At 41.2% G+C, this 26,373-nt stretch overlaps 2 protein-coding genes across 4 annotated transcripts in view; both read left to right on the top strand.

Annotated features, from left to right (window-relative positions):
* Positions 1-20,712, top strand: part of LOC121655186 (sodium/potassium/calcium exchanger 3-like) — a 150,348-nt gene extending 129,636 nt beyond the window's left edge. The window contains exons 13-18 of the mRNA XM_042009661.1: positions 11,920-12,160; positions 12,819-12,985; positions 18,073-18,187; positions 18,603-18,715; positions 20,392-20,457; positions 20,563-20,712. Of these exons, the coding sequence (XP_041865595.1) occupies positions 11,920-12,160; positions 12,819-12,985; positions 18,073-18,187; positions 18,603-18,715; positions 20,392-20,457; positions 20,563-20,712 (852 nt within the window). The remainder of the gene's footprint in view (positions 1-11,919; positions 12,161-12,818; positions 12,986-18,072; positions 18,188-18,602; positions 18,716-20,391; positions 20,458-20,562) is intronic.
* Positions 1,665-5,813, top strand: LOC121655185. Of its 3 annotated transcripts, XM_042009658.1 has the most exons (9): positions 1,665-3,261; positions 3,386-3,463; positions 3,749-3,907; positions 4,005-4,212; positions 4,337-4,432; positions 4,584-4,787; positions 5,299-5,384; positions 5,481-5,561; positions 5,728-5,813. In XM_042009658.1, the coding sequence occupies exons 1-8, from the start codon at positions 1,787-1,789 to the stop codon at positions 5,539-5,541; spliced, it is 2,367 nt and encodes a 788-aa protein (XP_041865592.1). In that variant the 5' UTR covers positions 1,665-1,786; the 3' UTR covers positions 5,542-5,561; positions 5,728-5,813. The 3 variants fall into 3 exon arrangements, with proteins under 3 accessions (XP_041865592.1, XP_041865593.1, XP_041865591.1); XM_042009659.1 differs by lacking the exon at positions 5,728-5,813 and having other exon boundaries at positions 1,665-2,168; positions 2,205-3,261; positions 5,299-5,561; XM_042009657.1 differs by lacking the exon at positions 5,728-5,813 and having other exon boundaries at positions 5,299-5,561.
* Positions 20,713-26,373: the final 5,661 nt, after the last annotated feature.

Genomic DNA, 26,373 nt, shown 5'->3' with positions numbered 1-26,373 from the left:
TATTTTTTCCTTCACTCATCAGGATTAAAAAATGGCAAAGTTAAAAAGAGGGCAAAGACGTGGGTATCCAGATTTATGGTCAGAGTCAGGAGGAGAGGACAAGCTGGTTGCTGGATTCACAGTATTTGCAAATCTGAAAAAGAGAATCTCTTGGAACAGTCCCATGTGGGGTGATGTGGCAGGGATGATATTCAATGACAAGTCAGTAAAAAAAAAGAAATGGCTGTACACGATATGGCACAAGGACAGAAAGTCTGTTAGGACAAGAACACTGTTGAGGGAGAAAACCAAGAATGTAAGCTCTTTTCAACGTCATGAGAACATAAATGAGTCTGACAGAAGAGAAAAAAACACTGAGAAAATAGTGTTTCAGGAAAACATCTCTATGACCAAGAGTGATAGAGATACAGTGGAAAAGAAAATGCAGACATTTAAAGAAAAAGAAGGAACAAATGTAGTTCGAGAGGAGACCACAGCTGAGCCCCTTCCTGACAGAAAACAATCATTTTCTCAAAAGGAAGCTGATGATCATACTGAAATATCTCAGAATCTTGTTAAAGCAGAAAGCACTCTGAGCATTATCTCTGATGGTGATAACCAGACTAAGGCTAAAGATCAAAAAGCTGAGCAGGAAAAACATTTGATTCTGACCCATGAGGGAGCGGAAATGGCCAATAGAAGTGAAGATCTTAACATAGAGTATTCAAAAGATACTTTATTTTGTGTCTGTAAACAGCCAAACGATCCAAATGAGCCATATGCTCAGTGCAGTCTCTGTCAGGATTGGTTTCATCCTCTTTGTGTGGGTTACCAAAGTGTGGATGACATTTCAGTTATATCCCCTTGGTACTGTCCTTCCTGCAGCAAAAATCCACAAAAAACAAACTCCGGACAGATGGAGGGCATAAAAAGAAGCCTAGCCTTTGAAAGTGAAGTTCCATCTTGTCCTCCAAACTTTTCTGTCAGTCTAACAAGAGAAGAGTGGTCTGCAATAAAACCAGATGAAAGAGAAGGATACAGAGTGTTAAAGAAAGGATGGACTGATTATATGACAGAGAAAATTGCAAGAGTAAACAAATATTGTGTGCTGTCATTCAAAGTCAACAAAGTAAAAAGCAACAAGAGCCGAAAGGCTAAAAAGTGTTACTGGAGAGGAAAGGCTGTTTGCAAATTCACTGGCTGTGCAAATTACTCTCTTTCGATAGAAAAAGATCCGGATATGACTGAAGGTGACATAATTGTAAATGTCAGTGTCCAGGGACGGGTCATACACAGTTGTGAGGAACAACATGCACGTCACTGTACAGAGCCTGAGCGTCAAAAAATCAAAGATAAACTTGGAGAATTGACTCCCATGCTTCTCCACACAAAACAACTTGCCAGTGCTGATGAAGATAAACTTTTATCAGGAAACTTCAATGATGTGAAATCCGTACAAGTTCTGCAGAAGATCAGCAGTGAAAAAAATCTTGGTAATTGCCTGGATCGAGATATTTTCATTGACTGTTTTGAACTCCAGCAGAAACTAGATGCAGAGGAACCAAGCACAAAAGTCAAGCACAGCAGTATCCAATATATTGCCATATCACCTTTTGTTGTACACTCCTATTCTGAGTCCCAGTTGGAGATTCTTCAAGACAAACAGAGGAGCAACAGCTGTTTGCTATATCTTGATGCCACAGGTAGTGTGGTTGGCAAACCTCATCCAGCCAGCCAATCTGTTCTTTATTATGCAGTTTGCATTGAGTGTCAGTCTACTACCAAAACAGTGGTTCCTGTGGCTGAAATGATTTCAGCTGATCAAACAACGGCAACAATTCTGCACTGGCTAACTTGCTTGCGTCGTGACTTCTTTAAGCTTTTTCAGAAGCACTTAAAACCACAAAAAGTTGAAACTGATTTCAGCTGGGCGATGATTCATGCCGTAATTCAGGCATTCAACACCATCACTGTTCAAGAGTATCTAAAGATTTGCTTCCAGCTGTGCCAGGAAAATGGAAAAGTGGAGATGACAGTCCTACACCTCTGTGCTGCTCACATGCTGAAGCTGGTAAGCATGAAGTTAGCCAAGATGCAGTGCAAAAAAGATATAAAACGCTTTTTCTTGTACTGTTTTGCCCTCTTACAAAACACGTCAACATTCAACCACATTTTATCAGTGATGAAGAGTGTGGTGTTTGTTTTTTCTGCAAGAAAGAACACAAATGGGTGTCAGAAACATCTGTCAGCTCTCAAGGATGCAATCAACAAGCAGAATGCAGATCAAATCAAAGTTGAAATGGAAGATGGTGAGGAAGATCCTGATGATTCAGAAAAGTTTGGAAAATCCTTCTCCAAGTCTTCACCATTCTTTGGCCCCATTGAAAGGATCGTCAGGCAAACAGAACATGAAGCTGAGGAGGAGGATGACACAGAGAAAAATGGAGAGCCAAATCCTTACTGCTGTGAGTCCATAACTGATATATTACTACATTATGCAGGGGTTGTTCCTCTCTGGACAGGTATTATGCTAACAGCTCTTGGGAAAACAAGAGACAGCAATGCTGCTGTTGAGAACTGGTTTCGGACCACAAAGACAGTCATCCTCACCTCTAAATTGCACAGAAGAGCCGGGGATTTTCTCCAAGTTCAGCATGAGTTTGTGGTGGGACGACTGAAGGGAGTTTCACTGGGGAAGAAAAGGGGGCTCCCCATGAAATCAAGTGCTAAAGAAGCACAGGACACTGATGGCCCAGAGGCCCTTCCGCTGACACAAGAGGAGCAATGGCACAAGCGCACAACCCAAAAGAGAAAATCCAGGTACTACAGTGCCCCACCTACAAGAAAGAAAGTTAAACTGTCTGCACCACAACAAACAAAAGGATGCTGTCCACCGTGGGGAGGGGAGGGGACCATTGGCGATCAAACAATCAAGTTAACAAACACATGTACAGTTGACAACCTCCTGTACACAATCCACTTGGCAATTAAAAGACGATCCGGCATAGAAAGTGACTTACAGAAACATTCACATGTTGACCCATGGATAGCAACCTTACTGCAGGTGCATGACCATTTCAACAAAAAGGAATGGGGCCAAGGAAAGTTACTGTGGCTGAACCAGATTGGAAGGTTCAAAGGGCAACTGTGGAATGCCTTCGGTACAGAGGAGGACATGGTTACTTACAGACTGGGATTCCTTCTAAACACAGAGCTTGCTGGAAAGTGTCAAAGTCCAGACTGCCCTGTTGTAAAAAGGATCTCAGGCTCCATTGACATATTGTGAGTATTCTTTGATTATTTTTAAAAATCTGCTTTTTATTTGACATTTAAAACATATTTGTAGCATAATATTGGCATAATCTATCAATTTTGTTTTCTTTTTTCCCTCCATCTCTCCCCAAAGTTGTGAGGATTTTGGTGACTTTCAGGCTAAAATAGACAAGTGGGCCAGTGAAAGTATCAAATCTCTGCCATGTAAAAGGTATTTATGAAGTATACCTTAATTTTATTTATTATTACTGCCTTGTTCGGGAAGGATTCACATGTTTAGGTTGTTGGAATCATAATAGGAATATGTAAACATAAGATCACCACCATTTCATGTTAAGTAATTAAAGATTAGGTTTACTGCAGAACAGTACATTTGAAAAGGTATATTATTGAGTTATTATCATAATTCACTTATCTAAATGCTTTAGTTGTCAAGTTTTCAGGCATTGACTAACTGTTTTATTCTGTCTTATTCTGTTTTAACTCCTGTCTCTAGTGGCCCAAATCCATGCACTGAAAACCAAGCAACACAGCAACGCACCTTTGTGCATGGACTGCCATGTCTTTTATTGGTTACAGTTGTGCACAGAGGCTTTGCTGCAAAGAAGCTGCTTCCTACAGACTTGCCAGAACTCATTTCAATCCTTGGTGGAAAGTAAGTTAAATTTACAAGTCAAGTGACTATTATTATTATTTTTTTTTATTATCAACTTTTTGAGAATTTTACTTGGAACACTACTTTTTTCATACAGGTATGAACCAGTTGCCATCACCTATCACCTGGGGACTGCAAACCACTTTGTGGCTTTCCACAGGCTGGGCCTACAAAAAAACTGGCACTTTTATGATGGCCTAAAAGAAATGAAGAAACCAGGAAGTGGGGATGTGCCCATTACAAACACAAACATGCTGAAAAAACTTGGGAAAAAACCACATGTTGGCCACGTGCTCATGGTCAGGGTAAGTATGGGGAGCTATTTAGTGAGGGTCAGTAGTTCAGGGACTGCTTATCAGATAACATTAATAATTAATCCTAAACCATGTTATTAAATAAATATGTTTCATTTGTTTTGTTTTGTAATAGGACAAAGCAGCTGAAAGTGTCGACCAAAGGCAAAAGAAAAATGCAGAACTGGTAAAATTCATTGTGGAAGACAGAGGTGCTGAGGACAGGTTAAGGGTGAGCATGTATTTCATTAAGTTTTATGAAGCTGAAATCCTTTATGACATTCTCATTAAGATGGCCAGGATGTACCAAGCCTGTCAATAGAAAATAGCTAGGATTTATCAAAATAGGACGTTTTTCTGTTCTTTTCATTTCTATTTTTCAGGCCATTGTGTCTGGTGATGAGAGGTCTCATTATTCGTTTGAGGAAAGGTGGGTTCCTATCATCTTTGATGATGATGCACAGCTTGACAAAGTTGTTTCATACTTGTCAAGCTTTCTTGCTGGCTGTAAACACCTGTCTCCTGAAGTGTGCTCCATGATCGCCAGGGATAGGATTAAATTCATCCTGCATGTGCTGCTTTCAGAGGTAGGTCAAAAGGTCAACTGAGCAAGGATACATTTGACCCAAATGGTAAATAAAACTTCCTGCAAATCAAATGTATGAAGCTTACCTTTAGCAGCAAGGACAAGAAGGTTTTCAAAATACTGCATTAAATCACCCAGAAACAAACTTGGACCAAATATGACATTTTTTATTGTCTAAAAGGAAACTACAGGTTATCAAATTGAAGGGATACAAAATGTATAGGTAAAAAGACCTGTTAATCCAATTTGTAGATCCTCATTTAAACAAGAGAAACTATTGAAGTAGGGTGAAGAAGGTCCTGTGTGAACACAGATAGGAGGCCAGATATGATCAAGAGAGGAAGAGCAGGGTCTAAAATAATGGCATAAATAAATAGAAAGATAAATTAGATGGCAAAATTAAACTTCCAAATTGGCTAATGACAATAATGTACTGACAAAAACATCTTCATAAAATGCTTAATCCAGTATATATTAAGGAATGTAAATTAAAAAATATTTTTGTAATACAGGCAACACTACAGGCTCTGATAGAAAAAAGGAGCATGACACAGACTGAGGCTGTGGCAGAAGTTGACCAGGGGCAGATGGAGGAAAGGTTAGAGTACACACAGTCACTATTTCTGAAAAGAGCATACAATAAGATAGTAATATTAATAGGGTTGATAATTTGTTGATCTATGTTTTTTTCAAGTGAGAGGCAAGCCCTACTCATGCAAATAAAGATAGAAATGGAGAAGCGGGGCCTTCCTTAAAAAAAGAAAGCCAAAGAAAGGTTTGAAAGTTCACTCACTTATTTGTATCATCGCCATGTTTTTTAATGAAACATTGCATCTGGGTATTTTGAGCCAGTTCAAAGAAAATCAGTTAATTTTTTGATTAACATTTTGTGTGTATTGTTTAGTCTCAAGAGTTGTGATATGTTTTTCTGGGATTTCTAGGTTGCAGAGAAAACGATGGATCTGACCTGGGTAATGTTTCCGCAAAAGATTCCTGATTTCCATCATTTTCATTTTCAAATGTAAAATAAAAAAATCACAAATTTTGTTTTCTGATTGTGGGTTTTGTGATTGTGTGTTTTTATGGCTCTCAAATCTGATTAGTATACTTGAGTAGGGATTTCAAAGTCAAGGTTTTCAAACAGGACCAGGTCTAATGTGGTCCAGATGCCAAAAATGTGAATAAATGAGGCTAATTTGCATTTTCACAAATAGAATAAAGGTTTCACAAATCAGAGACTTGGTTTTTATGAATCTATGGACTCTGAAGGACATTTGAGTCCAGGTTTGAAGAGTCTAAGTACTGTAGTTTTTCAACAGGACCTGGTCTAATGTGGTCCAGATGCCAAAAATGTGACAAAACGAGGCTCATTTGCATTTTCACAAATAGAATAAAGGTTTCACAAATCAGAGACTTGGTTTTTATGAATCTATGGACTCTGAAGGACATTTGAGTCCAGGTTTGAAGAGTCTAAGTACTGTAGTTTTCCAACAGGACCAGGTCTAATGTGGTCCAGGTGCCAAAAATGTGAATAAACTAGGCTCATTTGCATTTTCACAAATAGAATAAAGGTTTCACAAATCAGAGACTTCTTTTTTATGAATCTATGGGCTGTGAAGAACATTTGAGTCCAGGTTTGAAGAGTCTAAGTGCTGTAGTTTTCCAACAGGACCTGGTCTAATGTGGTCCAGATGCCAAAAATGTGACAAAACGAGGCTCATTTGCATTTTCACAAATAGAATAAAGGTTTCACAAATCAGAGACTTGGTTTTTATGAATCTATGGACTCTGAAGGACATTTGAGTCCAGGTTTGAAGAGTCTAAGTACTGTAGTTTTCCAACAGGACCTGGTCTAATGTGGTCCAGGTGCCAAAAATGTGAATAAACTAGGCTCATTTGCATTTTCACAAATAGAATAGAGGTTTCACAAATCAGAGACTTCTTTTTTATGAATCTATGGGCTGTGTAGAACATTTGAGTCCAGGTTTGAAGAGTCTAAGTGCTGTAGTTTTCCAACAGGACCTGGTCTAATGTGGTCCAGGTGCCAAAAATGTGAATAAACTAGGCTCATTTGCATTTTCACAAATAGAATAGAGGTTTCACAAATCAGAGACTTCTTTTTTATGAATCTATGGGCTGTGAAGAACATTTGAGTCCAGGTTTGAAGAGTCTAAGTGCTGTAGTTTTCCAACAGGACCTGGTCTAATGTGGTCCAGGTGCCAAAAATGTGACAAAACGAGGCTCATTTGCATTTTCACAAATAGAATAAAGGTTTCACAAATCAGAGACTTGGTTTTTATGAATCTATGGACTCTGAAGGACATTTGAGTCCAGGTTTGAAGAGTCTAAGTACTGTAGTTTTCCAACAGGACCAGGTCTAATGTGGTCCAGATGGAAAAAAATGTGATAAAATGGGGGTAATTTGCATTTTCACAAATAGAATAAAGGTTTCACAAATCAGAGACCGAGTTTTTATGAATCAATGGGCTGTGTAGAACATTTGAGTCCAGGTTTGAAGAGTCTAAGTGCTGTAGTTTTCCGACAGGACCAGGTCTAATGTGGTCCAGATGCAAAAAATGAGATAAAATGAGGCTATTTTGCATTTTCACAAATAGAATAAAGGTTTCACAAATCACAAACTGTGTTTTTATCAATCTACATCCTGATTAGAAGATTTGAGTCCAGATTTGGATAGGTTAAGTATTGTAGTTTTTTAATAGGACCATGTTTAAAACGGGTTAAGTCTAAAAAATTAAGTGGAATTGCCCTTTACGCCTTTGGCGAATCGGAAGCTGCGAATCGGAAGCTAACTTCAGCCTCGTGAAGAGCAGGAGAAATGGAATAGGATGGTTTTACTGATATAACATAATGGGAACAAACTGTAGTGACATGGCAATCCACTATCTTTTTTTTATGCTTGTATTTTTTATTTTTTTCTTCCTTCTGTACGTCCATATTTGCTACATGTTCTTAAAAAGAAAAAAGAAAAGTGTTTAATAAATAATTAAATACAAATCAGATTAAATATATTTGGACATAATTAAACTGTGCAAAACGGTGAAGTCGAGGGTCTGTCAACTAAAAAGTTGATTTCAAATCAGAATATTTAAAAACTATTGACAGGAATTTTATAACATGTCTACATTTAGTGATAATGCTTTAAATACTGACTAATGATCCCTAGAGCCTGAAAAGTAAACTGATTTTATGCTTGACTCCACCAAGAACAATTCAAACATGGTTGAGGGTAAAAATGGACAAAGTTGTGTAATGTCTCTCTGTTCATTTGTAGAGGAATTTTGCTCTTTTATTAAAGTCAGGATTGTCCCTCACAAGTTTCTTCTGTAAGGAGAACAGAGCCACAGCATCCGCTGTCATGGAGTTTCTCAGGAAGATCTTGATCTTCTTCAGAGTGGAGAAGCTGAAGATCTCTGAGAAAGGGTTGTTCTACATGAGAAATTGCTTCAGAGGCACTGCTCTGCTACAAGCTTTAAATTAACTTTTCTCATAGATGAGGGACAGGTGTGCTTTGAGCTGGGACTTGTCCAGCGCCGGATAAGCCAGAAACAGGTCTCCATGCAGCAGAAGAGATGCTGAGTGAAGGCAAGGCACCAGGATGGTGTCACAGACCTGAAACCAACGTTAAAAGCTGTTATTTATAATAGTTAGAACTTTAACGTTTTTATTTCCCAGTCATTCCCCAACCAGATGTTCAATATTGATCCAGCATCATGTGACCAATTTCAGATACAAGCTAAATGCATGGAAATATCACTTATACACTGTCAGCTGCTTCATTCCTCCAATATTAGGAATAATATTATTTGTGCACCAAGTCTAGATTTCCACGGTCCACGGACCCTCTGGTCCAAACAAAAAAGTTTCCCCAGTTAACTTTACATGGTTGATGTAAAGTTTTATGGACTAAGTATTGGAGATCTGATACAAACTAATGGCAGTTTCATCCATATTATTATTTAAATTTTTCATTTAAAGGTCTAAAAGAATAAAATATATTGTGCTCTATAAGAATAATTTGCTATGATGACAAGACAAACCAAGGCTATTACAGACTTGAGTGAGCAACTGCTCTTTCTAACAAAAATGTTGAGTTATTACTAAATATAATTATTTACCTGATTTTGAGCTTGCTGTCTTTGAAGAAGAGTTTTATTTCAGACAGGCTGATGTTCCTCGCCGGATGCATTCTGGATGTTAATAAACTCCAGAAACCGCTCCTTATTATTACGTCTAGATGACGTCAAGACTTGGTTAGCCCAAAACTTTTAAAACTTAACGAGGAAAAGACTGGTATTATGTATTTTGGAATGCCCTCTTTGACTTGGGACCCCTCCAAAATTATGTTTGTCCCAAAGTCACCAGCCTTGTCGTCACTATGGTCAGTGATTTTAAACTTGATAAACAGGTCAATGCTGTTTTAAAATTGAGTTTTTATCACCTTCGTCTTATCAAATGTTAAATCTTTTTTTATCTTTAATCTTTTTGAACAGGTTGTGCTTTTATATCTTCTCGTCTGGACTACTGCAGCGTTCTTCATTCATTATGCAGTTAGTCCAGAACTCCGCAGCACGACTTTTAACCGGTGCCAGGAAATGCGACCACATCAGTCCTATTTTAGCTTCTTTGCACTGGCTGCCTGAACGTGTCAGAATTGGTTTTAAGATTTTATTGTTTGTATTTAAAACTTTAAATGGACTGGCCCCAAAATACATCACTGACTGCCTCCAAATCTACACTGCAGCAATCTGAAGTCCAGGCCCAGTCCCGACTCGTGGTGCCTAAGACGAGACTTAAAACTAGGGAGGGACTTCAGCCTGACAAAACATTTCATAGCTCCAGTGTAACACAATGTGCTATTACCCTACACTTCATCCCAAAAAAAAGCTAAACAAAACCGAAAAGAGTTTTTTTTGTGCAGTGCACCCCTGCTATAGCATGCACGTCGTTTTAGAGGTGAAACATTTTACATGGGGAATGACTCCTGATTACTGCAGGGCGAGGCTTTACAGCAATTTAGCATGTGAGTGAAGAATGAATGAAATGAGAAGGTAACAAAAGCCACATGTAGATGCCAGCTGGGGGCAGTGGTGTCTGGGGCCCCTTCAGCTGAAACAGTGGGCAAAACGTGTCTGATTTTGGCCACTTTCACCTAAAAAACACTGCATAACTATTATAACTAGAAAATGCTGTTATTAGCATAACAGCAAGTGTGAATGCCTTTCACGCTGAAAGATTGTACTATAATGCTGAAAGATGGCTGAAGATGGTTAAAAAAGGTTGAAAAGTCTTTTTTGAAGAAGCATTTAATAAGCTGAAGTGAAAAGTTGAAGGATTTAAAGCTCAAACTGGAGTTAAAACCTGCTGAAAGGCTGAAAAGGGGAACTGAAATGTGCTTAAGATTGCTGAAGATGGCTGAAAAGGGCTGAAACATGGTTGTTGAAGAAGCATATATGAAGCCCAAGTCAATAGTTGGAAGGATTTAAAGCTCAAACTGGTGTTTAAATGTAGTTAAAATGGTGTAAAGTTGAAGTAAAATGTGCTTAAGATGGTTCAACATGGCTGAAAATGGCTGAAGTCTGCTTCCTTAAGCACCAGCTGAAGTAATCATGAAGCTGAAGTCAATAGTTAAAGGATTTACAGCTGAAAGTGAATATTAAAGGTGCTGAACTGGTTGAATGTAGAAGAAATTATTGTAAAAAGCAGAAAGAGCTGAAAAAGAGGTGAATTGGCAGCTGAACCCCAGTCCATCATGTAAGTGAGCAGCAAAGGACATGATGAGAGGACAGACAGAGGAGGAGAAATAGAGGAGGACATGTGGCCTGTTGTCATGAGAAGGACAAGGAGGAAACAGGAGAAGAGGACAAAGACATATGTAGAATCATTAGGAGGACAAAACTGGGTGAGAAGTCCATAATCTGGATCAATTGGACTGAATAAATTAGGTGAAAGTTCAGCTGCCTGCTCACAGCTGAGAACGCTCAGTGAGTTGTCATGACGACGGCCCCCACCTCAGCTGACGCGCACACAGACTGAGAAAAGAGCAGAGCAGAACTGCCGAATCACTGGTGCGCACCTCCCGAACTCCTCGCTCCTGACATAAAACCATAAGAGTTATGAAAATAATTCTTTCACCGTGAGCGCCAGGAGGGTCTGGGGAACGCAGGGATGTAATTTATTCTTCCCTACTTCGAACAGAATTTAAATGGTGGCGAGTTAAAAACACAGGAAAAAAGCACTTTGAACCAGAATCCTGCCTCTGATTTGAATGGAAGTCAATGGGAGCAAAAGTAGGCTTTTGCTTGCTTGGAGAGGCCTAGCTCCAAATCTGTAAGTCCCAGCTCTGTCATTCTTGGTTCTGTTCGAAGCCAACTTAAATTCCTCCGTTTTGATGTATAATTTATGTCTCTACGACCAAGATTGTAGGAGTTATGAGAATTTGTTTGAGTGGCAGAGCAGGCTGAAAAGTTACAGTGTGCTTGAGTGACAGAGATTTTGGTGAAAATCAAGATTTTGATGATTTTTAAACTTCCATAACTCCAAAACCGTAAAACATATCGGCAAAAAAAAGTCATTTTTAAATAGCCCAATCTGTTGTGAGTTGTTTAAAGTTTGAATGGTGTTTCTAGCTGAAAGTATGTAAAAGTAGTAGGAGTTGAAAGAAGCAGAAGTTTTTGAATGAGCTGAAGTGATTTCCCATTCATGTGTATGGCAAAATGTGCATTTTTCATAAATTCATATAAAATACAGTATAACATTGCCACATGCCAAAAGTCATAGCACACATGTCCTCAATGAGCTGAACATTTTGACACCAAAATTGTTGAAATTGGTCAAAAATTGCGGCCTGTGAAAAGTGCCAAAGAAAAAAACAGGAAAACTATAGTGTGAATGCCTCAAGGCATTCACACAATGAAAGAAGGCACAGTCACAACATTTTTAAAGTTTCCACACTAAGAAATATCATCATGTATAAAACCACACCTGATCCCACTCACCTGTCCTTTAAAGTCCCAGTGTACCTGCATAAAATGGTTTCCCCAGAAGACGAGTATCAGATATGTATGATTCACATATAACACATGATGATGTGTGTTGATGTTTGCGGTTTACAGAGACAGCGATTAATCAGCACACGGACTCTAACCAACGGCGACTCTGACGTGGCTGTGAAAGGCAGCAGCAGGTGGGGGACAGAAAAGCAGCTGTCTGGAGCTGAGAGATGCGTCAGCATCCATCATGGTGACCGAGAGGCTGGGAATGAGACGGAGAACGAGGACAACGAAAACAATGAGAATGATGAAGAGGAAGAGGAAGAGGATGGAGAGGGACCCTTTGTACCCTTCCAGTGCCCAGGTGAACCACCATCTAACCGAGCCGATGCTGGGCTGAAGAAGGCAGTTAGATTAGCTTAGCATAAAGACTGACGCTGGATGTTTGAATGTTAACATAAAAAATGTTAATCAGTTCATTTAGGTGCTTTATTTTATTTTTATTTTTGGCTGATTTGCTACAAATTCAATTTTTTTCATGAATGAAAACAAAATTTTGTGGTCAGGAGTTCAGGATGTTGAACATTTACAACATCATCATCCTTACATATACATTTGATAAGACAAACATTTCCACATCTAACACCTATTTAAAAAACAGGCTGTTTTTACTGGCTGTTTTTTTCTTATACAGTATACAGTTGAATATATTAAACTTAGCACAAAAGTAAGGAAATTTTTTTGGGAGTATCTCCAGATTCTTTTCTTATTTCACTGTTTATTTGTCCATTCAAATCGTGCTTGACGTGTTGTGCAAAAATCATATATAAATATAGCTAAATATAAGTGGATTGTCTCAGTTATTTAAAGCAATGAAGTAAGATATACTTTTGAATTTTAAAATGTATTAATCAGACAGGAAAATATTCTTATTCTTGGGCTATAAACTGGATTTAAAGTTGTCCTTGCGTGTCTCCTCCCAGTGTTGAGCCACTGTAACGCTCTGCCCTGTTTGTTTGCAGGGGGAGTTTTTGACAAAATGAAGTGGCTGCTGGCCTGGCCTCTGTGCCTGCTGCTCTACTTCACTGTCCCCAACTGCTCCACCTCTCGCTGGGAGAACTGCTTCATGCTGTCCTTTGTCTCCTCTACCCTGTGGATCGCTGGCCTCTCCTACATCATGGTCTGGATGGTAAGAACAACAATGTCCCACAGAGAACTATAATTATTTGTTTTAGTCCTGAATGTTTTATTATTACTTCAACTACAAGTAACAGAAACAGATATGTTAATAGGCAAGATGTGTATATTTTGTAAATCCCCATCATATCTTAGAGCCCACCAACATGGATTTCAGTGCACAAGTTTGATTTGCAGAGTTTTTCTCGACATTTATATTTTGTTATATAATCCCAATATCCAAAAAGTTGTGACAGTCTGTAAACTGTAAGGAAAAACAGAATAGAATTGTTTATAAATCTCACCAACGCACATTTTGTTCTCAGTAGAACATAAACAACATATCAGATGATGAAACTGAGACATTTTACCATTTCATGGAAAATATGAGCTGATAGTGAATCTGATGCAGGAACACGTCTGTAAAAAGTAGTTCCAGGGTGATGTGTTCGGCACGGTGTAAAAAGTAGTTCCAGGGTGATGTTCGGCACACTTGGAAAAAGTAGTTCCAGGGTGATGTTCGGCACGCCTGTAAAAAGTAGTTCCAGGGTGATGTTCGGCACGGTGGAAAGAAAGTAGTTCCAGGGTGACGTTCGGCACGGTGGAAAAAGTAGTTCCAGGGTGATGTTCGGCACGGTTGAAAAAGTAGTTCCAGGGTGATGTTCGGCACGGTGGAAAAAGTAGTTCCAGGGTGATGTTCGGCACACCTGGAAAAAGTAGTTCCAGGGTGATGTTCGGCACGGTGGAAAAAGTAGTTCCAGGGTGATGTTCGGCACGGTGGAAAAAGTAGTTCCAGGGTGATGTTCGGCACGGTGTAAAAAGTAGTTCCAGGGTGATATTCGGCACGGTGTAAAAAGTAGTTCCAGGGTGATGTTCAGCACACCTGGAAAAAGTAGTTCCAGGGTGATGTTCGGCACGGTGGAAAAAGTAGTTCCAGGGTGATGTTCGGCACGGTGGAAAAAGTAGTTCCAGGGTGATGTTCGGCACGGTGGAAAAAGTAGTTCCAGGGTGATGTTCGGCACGGTGGAAAAAGTAGTTCCAGGGTGATGTTCGGCACGGTGTAAAAAGTAGTTCCAGGGTGATGTTCGGCACGGTTTAAAAAGTAGTTCCAGGGTGATGTTCGGCACGGTGGAAAAAGTAGTTCCAGGGTGATGTTCGGCACGGTTTAAAAAGTAGTTCCAGGGTGATGTTCGGCACAGTGGAAAAAATAGTTCCAGGGTGATGTTCGGCACGGTGTAAAAAGTAGTTCCAGGGTGATGTTCAGCACGGTGTAAAAAAAAGTTCCAGGGTGATGTTCGGCACAGTGGAAAAAATAGTTCCAGGGTGATGTTCGGCACGGTGTAAAATGTAGTTCCAGGGTGATGTTCGGCACGGTGTAAAAAGTATTTCCAGGGTGATATTCGGCACGGTGGAAAAAGTAGTTCCAGGGTGATGTTCGGCACGCCTGGAAAAAGTAGTTCCAGGGTGATGTTCAGCACAGTGGAAAAAGTAGTTCCAGGGTGATGTTCGGCACGGTGGAAAAAGTAGTTCCAGGGTGATGTTCGGCACGCCTCGAAAAAGTAGTTCCAGGGTGATGTTCGGCACGGTGGAAAAAATAGTTCCAGGGTGATGTTCGGCACAGTGGAAAAAATAGTTCCAGGGTGATGTTCGGCACGGTGTAAAAAGTAGTTCCAGGGTGATGTTCGGCACGGTGTAAAAAGTAGTTCCAGGGTGATGTTCGGCACGGTGGAAAAAGTAGTTCCAGGGTGATGTTCGGCACGCCTGGAAAAAGTAGTTCCAGGGTGATGTTCGGCACAGTGGAAAAAGTAGTTCCAGGGTGATGTTCGGCACGGTGTAAAAAGTAGTTCCAGGGTGATGTTCGGCACGCCTGGAAAAAGTAGTTCCATGGTGATGTTCGGCACGGTGGAAAAAATAGTTCCAGGGTGATGTTCGGCACGGTGTAAAAAGTAGTTCCAGGGTGATGTTCGGCACGGTGTAAAAAGTAGTTCCATGGTGATGTTCGGCACGGTGGAAAAAATAGTTCCAGGGTGATGTTCGGCACGGTGTAAAAAGTAGTTCCAGGGTGATGTTCGGCACGGTTTAAAAAGTAGTTCCAGGGTGATGTTCGGCACGGTGGAAAAAGTAGTTCCAGGGTGATGTTCGGCACGGTGGAAAAAGTAGTTCCAGGGTGATGTTCGGCACGGTGGAAAAAGTAGTTCCAGGGTGATGTTCGGCACGGTTTAAAAAGTAGTTCCAGGGTGATGTTCGGCACGGTTTAAAAAGTAGTTCCAGGGTGATGTTCGGCACGGTGGAAAAAGTAGTTCCAGGGTGATGTTCGGCACCGTGGAAAAAGTAGTTCCAGGGTGATGTTCGGCACGGTGGAAAAAGTAGTTCCAGGGTGATGTTCGGCACCGTGGAAAAAGTAGTTCCAGGGTGATGTTCGGCACACCTGGAAAAAGTAGTTCCAGGGTGATGTTCAGCACGGTGGAAAAAGTAGTTCCAGGGTGATGTTCAGCACGGTGGAAAAAGTAGTTCCAGGGTGATGTGGAAAACGTAGTTCCAGGGTGATGTTCGGCACGGTGGAAAAAGTAGTTCCAGGGTGATGTTCAGCACGGTGGAAAAAGTAGTTCCAGGGTGATGTTCGGCACGGTGGAAAACGTAGTTCCAGGGTGATGTTCGGCACGGTCTAAAAAGTAGTTCCAGGGTTCCAAGTTTTTACAATTTTTACATTGAGGAACATTTTACTAAAATTGTTCTACAATTTTTTAGACCCAGTTAGTCAGACTGGTAAACATATGAGAGCCATTTGTTGTTTTTTGTGTCATTTGCATGTTTTGGTTTGTATTATCACACTGGGTGGCAGTAAAGAGGTGCACCAGGTGTATTAAACTGCAGGTGATGTGGGGCATTCTAATTAGCTTGGGAGCGGGAGAATGACACAGTTTTTACCGCTATCACCTTTCAACTTGATCATAAATGTGAGCCGTCATCAGCTCATACTATAAGATAAAATGAAAATAAACGGGAACTTCACCCAACTGGCGGCTTTTGGATTGTTTACTGAAGCGCATTATAAATGGATCTCTCCTCTTACCCAGCTGAGTGGCTAAATGCCGTAGTCACTACACTGCCTCTCCGAAATGCTCCTTTTATACCTAGTTGCTGACCTGTTGCCAATTAACGTAATTAGTTTTTAGGCGCTCATTCATTTGTTTTTTAGTCACTTTTCCAGCTCTTTGTTACTTCTGTTCCAACTTTTTACAGAAAAGTTAGCTCATATTTTCCATGAAATGTTAAAATGTCTCAGTTTCAACATGTCATATGTTGTTTATGTTCTATGTATAATAAAATATGGGTTGATATACTTTTTCTTTTTTGGAAATAACTGCATTCTATTAAAATTTTACACAGAGACCTGGGAGGTGTTCCACGAACGTAGCTACAGAAAGCCAGGCTGTATCAGGAAAGCCTCGTTTGAGGCAGCAGCAGCATCTTAACAGCAAAGCGTACCTGCAGCAGGTGGAAATAAAGAACCAGAACATGTCTCAGAGTGGGAGGTATCTTTGAAGAAATGTTTGTTGTAAACGTGTTGAGCTGTAAACATGTTGCTCTGTAGATACCAAGACAACGTCAGAGACCACTGCTACTGGTGGTCCTCCCCCTGAAAACCCGTCATTAATAAAAGGCCAAGCCATGGTAACCAGAAAGGAACTCTGTCTCTATCTATCTCTATCTTTCTCCGTCCATCTCTTTAGACCAGCTTTCTCTCTCTCTCTCTTTAAACACCCTCGGCCTGTATGGACGGGGCTCAGCTGATCCCAGTTTTACTGGTAGCCAACCAGAGACAGTGGAGGTCGGGTTCCTGAACCTGGGGAGGGTTAATAAGGTGTTAATTAGTTTTAATGAATACCATGTTCTTTTTATTTCATGTTCAGTACGTGTATAGTCGTGTTTCTTTAGTTACATGGCGCTGACAGATTTATTGATTATTCCAGACAAAGTAGTGATGTAATAACAGCTGTTTCTTATTTTATACCAGAATGAGGTGGAGCAGTTCTACCTGGTGGAACTTTCTTTAGGGAGTCTGTATCAGACCTTTGAGACACAGCTAAGCTAAGCTAAACGTTAGCCTGCCCCGAGCAGGCTGGTTCTGGTGCATCAGTTACCATGGTTACTCAGCGGCATTCACATAAACGACGTTGATGGAACAGAACTCTGGATTAAATGGGCCAGACTTATCAAGATAAACCCGGCTTTCCCTTCATCCAGCTTCATGGAACACCCCCCTGACTTTTTTGAAACAATTATGGTGTTTGTCATTTCCTCAAAGTGATGGAAATAGAAATAATTGTTGGTTCAAAGCCATCTGAAAAATAACTGAAAGAAGTTTGACTGAATTTAGTTTGTTTACGGGTGTAGAAACTGGATGGAATACTTAGATGGGTACTTTCTCTGTATGATGCATTGAGTTACCTCTTGTTTACAATAATTTCTGTATAGATCCTATATTCTCAAACTGTGGTACGTGTACCACCAGTGGTACGCGAGAGCCCTCTTGGTGGTACTTAGAGGAAAGGCATAAATATTTTTTAATAAAATTATTAAACATTAAGGGTTGCGGGTAAGCTGGAGCCTATTCAAGCATTACCGGTGAGAGGCAGGTACACCTGGACAGGTTACCTGTCCATCGCAGGGCCCACACATAGGGGACAAACAACCACAACGGTGGGAGGAAGCTGTGGAACCTGGAGAGAACCCAGGCCTACACGGGGAGAACATGCAGACTCCACACAGAAAGGCCACAAAGTTCGAACCTCCCCCTCCAGCTGAGATTCAAACCAGCGACCTTCTTGCTGTGAGGCTGTGGTGCTAACCACCACACCACCGTGCAGCCCAGTTCCTTTATGAACTGTCCATAGCTAATAGCTATGTATGTTATAGCTTAATATGTTTGCTACTGTATGTTCAGGTTTTTCATGATGGTGGTACTTGGTGAGCTCGATATTTTCTCATGTGGTACATACTGTAAAAAGTTTGAGAACCACTGTTCTATACTATAGATAATATAATTTTAACGGAGGTGAAATGAATTTTCTGTCTGTGTTTTTGTCTGTGTGTTAGGTAACAGTTATTGGCTACACACTCGGTATCCCGGATGTCATCATGGGCATCACCTTCCTGGCAGCTGGAACAAGTGTTCCCGATTGCATGGCCAGCCTTATAGTAGCACGGCAAGGTAACCAAACACAAACACAGAAAAATGACACATAGATTACAACATGACTGCAGCCGAACAACCGAAGCCAGCGTCAGGAGACACGGAGGGGGGATGATAGAGATGACAAAGATGGAAATGGAGAGAGGTGGTGGTCCATGCAGGGAGGCGGTAAAAGAAGAAAGGGGAAAGAAAAAGCTGACCGGTCCCTTCTTCATTCTTTCATCTGTGTTTATTCTTGCTCCTGTCATCAAATATTTAAACACGGCTGTTAGTGTGTACTTGTTACAGGGGTGTGAGGGGGATGCCATCAGATCTGTAAACTACCCCATGAGCCTTCCTGCCTTGTAATGCCAGATATCTTTTCATGCTGTCTCTCTATAACTGATCTATTTCTTCTTCCCTTTATTTAGTTGATTCAAATCTTTGTGTTTAGGAATGGGAGACATGGCAGTGTCCAACTCCATCGGCAGTAATGTGTTTGACATTCTGGTGGGGCTCGGTCTCCCCTGGGCCCTAAAGACGCTGGCTATCAACTATGGCTCTGATGTAAGCACATTTCTTTAACCCTGGCAGCTTTACACTCTGATCCACATATTCTGCATATAGGATTTCAGTCATTGAAACATTTGGTTTTTGGTTTTTCTGTGTTGTTTCTCCTTCTGTTTAGGTCACTGATAATCTCAAACAGGTTTGATCTTTAGTCCATGTGAGCTTCATTTAAGAGGAATTATTAAAGGAGGTTGTACCACATTATTAAGACAGTCCCCGTTTCCATGCAGTCTGAGGAAAAGAAGCATCTTTTTACAAACAAAAAGAGTAAATGCATTGTATTAAAGATCAGCTGTTAAAGTCACTGATGTGCAACAGCAGGTATCAGAAGCTGCTGGTGAACCTCTCCATCAGGAAACTGCAGAGGTGGTATCCTGATGGAGAAAACTATGCAGACCTCCCTTAACCAATGATCACACAGAGAAACGCTGATGAAAAATACATGAAGACACATTTTCTAACAGTTTTTCTTTCTGATGAATGCCGTGCTACACTGGATGGCCCAGATGGATGGAGGTCTGGAGGGTCCAGATGGATGGAGGTCTGGATGGCCCAGATGGATGTAGGTCTGGGGGGTCCAGATGGATGGAGGTCTGTGTGGTCCAGATGGATGGAGGTCTGGATGGCCCAGATTGATGGAGGTCTGGATGGCCCAGATGGATGTAGGTCTGGATGGCCCAGATGGATGTAGGTCTGGATGGCCCAGATGGATGGAGGTCTGGATGGTCCAGATGGATGTAGGTCTGGATGGCCCAGATGGATGGAGGTCTGGATGGTCCAGATGGATGGAGGTCTGGATGGTCCAGATGGATGGAGGTCTGGATGGCCCAGATGGATGGTGGCCCAGATGGATGGAGGTCTGGATGGCCCAGATGGATGGAGGTCTGGATGGTCCAGATGAGCACCTGCCCCTCCAGATGTTGACTTGTGTGTGACTCTGTGTCAGCTGGGAGAGTATGTTCAGGCCAGGTTTTTATAGTTTAATGCTGTCTTGGAGCTTCTCCTGGGGAGGGGATGTATACTCGGAAAAAGAGAAGTAAGAGGTGGTCTGGTTTACATGGGGGTGGGGTGGGAGGTATTCAAGTGACTTAAATAATTTGATTAAAAGGGTCACTTTATCCAGACAAATATTTTCTGCTAAGTGGTCACGGCTGCATGACATTATCAATGAAGTTTGTAGTTTGTAGTTTCCTGCAACGTTTTGTTTTATTCTTCTGCTGTTGGAGTCACAGTTTCCCGTTTCTCCAGATTTTGTGAATACAGCAGGTTCAGAGTTGTTGTGGAGGTGGTTTGGTTTTCATAAATCCCAAATGTTGACCATGATTTATGTACACCCCTTTTTAAACGTACAGCAGCTTTGTAAACGAGGCCCCTGGAAATCTGTTTTCCATGTCTGTTACTAAGTAAACACAATTATTTATTGAGTTTTTATTCATTTAGGAAACAGAGAACAAATGAGGACTTTGAGACTACATACTGGAAAGCTGGTGATGTTTTCTGTGCCACTAGATTTTCTAATCAAGCATGATTAAAGCTGTGCTTAGTATAAATACAGTTTGGATAAGCCCAGTGCTAATTAGAGCTTCTCTCAGCAGGAACCAACATGTCCTCGTATCATTCAGACTCCTCAATGTGCATTAGTAATAATGTTCCTACCACATATCCTCCTGCAGATCAAACTCAACAGCAAAGGGCTTATCTTCTCAGTGGGACTCCTTCTGGCGTCGGTGTTTCTGACAGTAAGTTTTATCCTCACACCTTTTTGCCTCCTCATACTTAAACTCTTGTGTCATTCTGTTGGCTGATGAGAGAAAAATCTACGTTTACTCTGCCTGTCTGTCCAGGTCCTGGGAGTTCACCTGAACAAGTGGAAGCTGGACAAACGTCTGGGTTTTATGTGCCTCCTTCTCTACTCTGTCTTCCTGTGTTTCTCTTGCCTCATCGAGTACAACATCTTTACCTTTGTCAACCTGCCTACCTGCCAGGGCGACTGAGATTCACACACTCACACAAGAAGTAATTCTGTGTGCCCCGCCAAAGGAAAGAATTAGTTGTAAATCCTATCTGACACACTCCAGTTCTTTTCCAGTTGGGCTTCGTGCAAGAGGTCCCACTTTATGGGTGCTGGAAGCTTTTTTTCTGCTCAGTGCAATATGGAGCTGCTTTGTTGTTTACTCCCAATCAGACCAAAGCATGGGACTATTTCAGTGAGCAGCGCTGGAAATAACTGCCTGGCACAAAGGACATACACACAGAAAACAAACCTCTTAGTCTGAGTGCATGCTTCTGACACGAGGAACTATCATCTTAAATCTACGTTCTGTACATGTCGTATTTCTTATATTCAAACTTTTAAAAAGATGAACAGCAATGATGTTAAGTGAGGTGGTGGTTGGGGGTTGTCTGACACTGTGTTGCAGACATGTCTTATAGGGTGTTGATATCTTGACAGGATATAGAAGCTGTTATGCAGATGAGCACATTTTTCCAAACACAATTATGTCTGAATTTCTTATAACCCTATTCTCAAAAAAGTTAGGTCTCTGTGTTTCGTGTAAAGAAAAACAGAATTCAGTGATTTATAAATCTCATCAACCCACATTTTATTCTCAGTAGAACATTAACAACATATCAGATGTCAAAACTGAGACATTTTACCATTTCATGGAAAATATGAGCTGATAGTGAATCTGATGCAGGAACACGTCTGTAAAAAGTAGTTCCAGGGTGACGTTCGGCACGGTGTAAAAAGTAGTTCCAGGGTGATGTTCAGCATGGTGTAAAAAGTAGTTCCAGGGTGGTGTTCAGCACGGTGTAAAAAGTAGTTCCAGGGTGATGTTCAGCATGGTGTAAAAAGTAGTTCCAGGGTGGTGTTCAGCACGGTGTAAAAAGTAGTTCCAGGGTGATGTTCAGCACGGTGTAAAAAGTAGTTCCGGGGTGATGTTCAGCACGGTGTAAAAAGTAGTTCCAGGGTGGTGTTCAGCATGGTGTAGCATCTCTTCTTCTAACATGTCTGGAAACGTCTGGGAAGTGAGGAGACCAGTTGCTGGAGTTTTAGGAGAGGAATGTTGTCCCATTCTGGTCTGATGCAGGATTCTAGCTGTTCTACAGTCCTGGACCTTGGTTGCTGGATTTCTGCTCCCATGATGCTCCAGATGTTGTGTACTGGTGAAAGGTCTGGACTGCAGGCAGGCCAGTTCAGCAGCCGGACTCTTCTCCTGTGAAGCCATGCTGCTGTGATGGATGCAGGATGTGGTTCAGCATCGTCTTGCTGAAATCTGCAACGTGACAACGTGTGGAAAAAATTTTTCAGAATTATATAATTCGGAATGAAAGTATTCTCTTTCGCGTTTACATGGAAATAATAATTCCGAATTTAGGTTTACATGGAAAACACATTTAATCTCCTTTATTTAATTCAGCTTCAGATCTGGGGGCTCTGAAGAGGCGCATTCCGACAGAGAAGTTCTAAGAACGCAGTTCTAATAACTGTCCTAGTTCTAAGAACTACCTTCTCCAGGGGAACTGTTTCATGTTGCATTCGTACATGAGTTGGGGGCGGTAGCGGGACCGATGTGACGCATACGTCTGCGACAGTGGCGTGTGACTTTAGCGCCACATAACAACAAAACAAAACCCGCTAAAAACAAAACAACACGGCAAGCTAATATGGAGAAGGAAGAGATCGTAGTGTTCATGCTCTGCTTGATGGAGATGTTACTGATGGACGATACAACCAGGCGTCTCACGTCGAGGCTGGAAGGCTCCTGAAAGTCAGAAGATGAAGAATCCAGCGGCAGGAGATCCGCCGCAGACAAAGGAGACGACGTGTAAGTTTAACTTATTAAACATGCGCCGATTGTATACGTGTCTTATGAGTAAATATTTCAGACGGCGGGTTTATTGTAACTCGTGTTCTGCGTTTCAGACGTTGCTGCAGCTCATTGAACCTCCTCACCGTCCGGCTGGTCCGGAGCAAAGCTGATAACTAGTGGGAAAAGGTTGTTCTCAATTTTACCGATGAGCAGTGGACAGAGAATTTCTGTATGTCCAGGGAGACATTTCAATACATCTGTGGCTGCCTGAAGCTGCACTGGAGAGGATGGACACAACCACCTGCTGCAGATACTGAAGGAGATGGAGAACAGCCTGGATGCTTTACCTCCTGCCTTCCAGCTAATCACAATACACCTCTTCATAATAAGCATCATGTTCTGGAAGTTCGACAGATAGAACATACATGTATACATGATGTACACATTTAAAGAGAAAATGTTCCATAGAAAATGCATCATTTCATTTTTTTTTTTTTTCATTTTTTGTTATGTGTAAAATAAAGATCTTATCATCTGCTATTAAGCTTTGTGTGTTTTATGGACTCATCAGTAGAAAGGTGGAGGAGTAATCCATCACTGAAGGGCTGGTTGTGACTGACTTATGGTTTAGAATTATGAGGACATAGTCACACAGATTTAGCGTAGATGAAGGTAAAAATATAAAAAGGGTGGTGAAATGTTTACAGGTGTGTAATTTGTGTCAGATCTTGGTTAAACATGATAAACTTCGTTCTGTGATATGGAGCATATTTTAAAGTTGATAAACTAACGTAATTTACACCCAGGATAAGACTTAAAATGTAGCGACCAAAGATGGATTATTTAATATTTCATAGCTGTGATAAGTTAATAACTACTCAATATTTTTATTAGCTAATATTTTATAGATGTGGCCAAAGCACATCTAACAGACACAAACTGAAAACTTCAGACTCTTTACAAAGTCATTTATTTTTTATAGTGAATACAGCAGAGCAAAAATAACTATGTACATGTGTGTATATGCTGCATATCACACTGGCTTTTCCTGCCGCACGCAGGAGTCATTTGCTGCGGCGTTGACAGAGTAAACATGTCGGTGGTACAAGCTGTCCAATTTACTGTTTTTTCGGTTCGTCCCGCTCCGGTTGTCGTGGTCCTTAATTTATTTGTAGTCTTGTGTGAGTTTTCTACGTGCGCTGCTTCACGTTATCCCGCGTTCTCTGACTGAGAGCTGATCGTCAGGAATATTTTTATATTTTGCTGCGAACCTTCAAAACCTCTGAAAATCCTCTGTGGCGTAGACGGTCAGAAGAGCTTCGACCTCCTCGTCGGTCCATTTATCGCTTGCTCTGTTGTTGTTTTTGTCCGTATGTGCAACCGTGTTTTTTAAATGTGGCGGGGACACAAAATGCGGAAATCTGGCAAGGGGCGTAGCTACCAGTCACCAAACACCTACGTCAGTAGGGTTCCTATAGAACCCCGTTCAGACCCTGCTTCGGAGTAGGAGCTAAAATGGTTATAGGAACTGGGGGCTTTGGTCCCTAGTTCCTATATGTCGGAATGCGCGAAAAAACGGCCTGGTTCCTGAAAAGGTTATAGGAACTGCAAAAGGTTCCTACAGTCGGAAAGAGCCTAAGGTTTCTGATTGGACAGTGGCAGTTATCACTCAACGTTTACATCTCTCAACGCTTGGGGTGGCATGGCTCAGTGGGTAGAGTGGTTGTCCTGTAGCCCAAAGGTTGCAGGTTCAGGGTATATGCAGGAATTCTTGAGTTGAATTTACCACCTTTTACTACCCTTTTTACTACCTTTATTATAGTTTTTACAACCTACACGACATTGAACAAGGAAGGGGGGCAAGGTAGCCATGGTACAAATTACATTTGAAAAAGGCCATAAACATTCATAAAAATAACTAAAGTGTCACACACTCACACAATAATAAACAAAACACACGTTCTCACACACTGACTAAAGTCGTTAGTTACTGTCTAAGGAACAGCTGATTTCATCATCTTCATCACTTCTAACAATAACTTACACTGTGTATTCAAAAACTGTCCAAAGTGCACAGAGTGGTAACAATTGGTATTTATTGGTTGATGCAAATAAACAGATAACAGTTTGAACATTTCCCCCAATTAAATTTTAACAGAGGGAAGTTGTAACAGTTGTCCCTTGTAGCTAAGGAGAGAGCACCCTTCCTGACCTTGAATGCAGGTCTACAGGGTGCTAAGCGTGTGCCGTTCTACCATGATGGCAGAAGAAAGGAATGACAGTGGTGGAAAGAATAAGAGACACAGATTGTGAGAGGCACAGTCACATAAGTCTCAGCTGTGATGACTTCTCCTTAATCCTTTCTTCCAGTTGGCGGAGCTCTTTTGTTTTGTCTTTATGTCTTCTACGCAGTGTGTTGGACTTTGTTATGAGTTCGGCCATTTTGGACCCAGCCTTTCCCTCAGCCTGCTCGGCCATCTTGTCTGCATCATTTTGAAGTGACTCACAGACACTGCTTAGTACCTCACGCTGGGTTCTGAGGTCCAACAGCTCCTCCTCAGCTGCCTTTCTCTTTAGAGCATGTGTGGCACTCTCCTTCATTTTTCTTTCATTCTCCAGGTACAGTCTATACTGAGATCTTGCAGATGAAGCAGAGGCAAGGAGCTCCTTTGTCAGAGGCACCTTTAAAACACCCCCACAACTGCTGATCTGGTCACAGACTAATCGCAGTGATTCCAGCGAGTTAGCCTGGAGGTTACATGTCTCCACCTCTTTATTGACTGAAAATCCTCTTTCAACAGTGGCTTGGCCATGAGACAGCAGAAGGAGACTCTTGCAAAACCGTAGTAAGTAAGGGTAAGGCGTTCTGAGGGTTGTGTAAAGAAACACATCAAGGCACTCCTTCATTGGTTTGAAGGACAGGAAACGTTCAGCTCTCCCTTCCACTGAGGTCAAGGATGCAAACTGCTGCATGATAACATCACCTACAATATTGTAAAAGAAATTAAGATATAATAATTTGCTAAATTAAAGCACATTGCTGTCTCCTTAACAGCATAATACAAAGTATAATATCACAGCTTCTCAGAGAGCCAACATGCACACAGTATTTTTTAATAACTACAAAACTGTTAACACTCCGCACACCACAGGGTAAAAAGGTAGAATAGCATCAATAAATAGCATCAATGACACCCTCAGAACTTCGCCTTCATTTGAATGGCTATCCCACTTCTATTGCCCCTACACATATATATTTTCTTACCAGCTGGAATGCCACCTGTCAATTGCTTGCCCTGAAGAAATGTCTGCACTACACTCTTCATTTGCTTGATGCACCACTCTGGCTCTTGGTAGATTCTTGTGGGATCAAGGCATGCAATGTGCCTAACCAGAGGAAACTTTAAGGGGGATTTGTCCTGCAGTTTCCCAGCCACCTTAACAAGGCACTGCAAACATTCTCATCTGAAGGTTAGCACAGAAAGCTCCCCTATCTTGTATCCTGGTTTGCTCTGCAGGGCCTAACAAATAAAGAACATTAACGTTCATTCACAGCAGTGATTGGCAATGATGAAACTATGACAAGTTACAAATTAAAAACAATTCAAGCAATGTAACAAGAGTGACAATGAGGTCATCCTCATGGCTGTGGTTCCGTTTAAGCCACAGGACCAAAGGCCTGGTGGTGAAGACAACTAAAGTTAAGAAGATACACAATTGAGACAGCTACATTGCTTACCACAGAGGTGGTTAAATAATCATCAGACAATTCTTACTTTATTACATAACAGTTTAACTTTTTATTTGTGCCAACTGCACAATACACACACGATACCGCAC

The sequence above is a fragment of the Melanotaenia boesemani genome, chromosome 16 (genome assembly GCF_017639745.1).
Source record: "Melanotaenia boesemani isolate fMelBoe1 chromosome 16, fMelBoe1.pri, whole genome shotgun sequence".
NCBI lineage: Eukaryota > Metazoa > Chordata > Actinopteri > Atheriniformes > Melanotaeniidae > Melanotaenia > Melanotaenia boesemani.
The sequence above is the reverse complement of the archived record's forward strand: the minus strand, read 5'-3'. Positions and strand labels throughout refer to the sequence as shown.

Bases quoted from the DNA above. Each gene is read 5' to 3' on its own strand.
- LOC121655185 (XM_042009657.1), top strand. From the start codon at position 1,787: ATGATTTCAGCTGATCAAACAACGGCAACAATTCTGCACTGGCTAACT. The intron at 3,262-3,385 runs GTGAGTATTCTT...CTCTCCCCAAAG, and splicing joins TCAGGCTCCATTGACATATT to TTGTGAGGATTTTGGTGACT. The intron at 4,433-4,583 runs GTGAGCATGTAT...TCTATTTTTCAG, and splicing joins GTGCTGAGGACAGGTTAAGG to GCCATTGTGTCTGGTGATGA.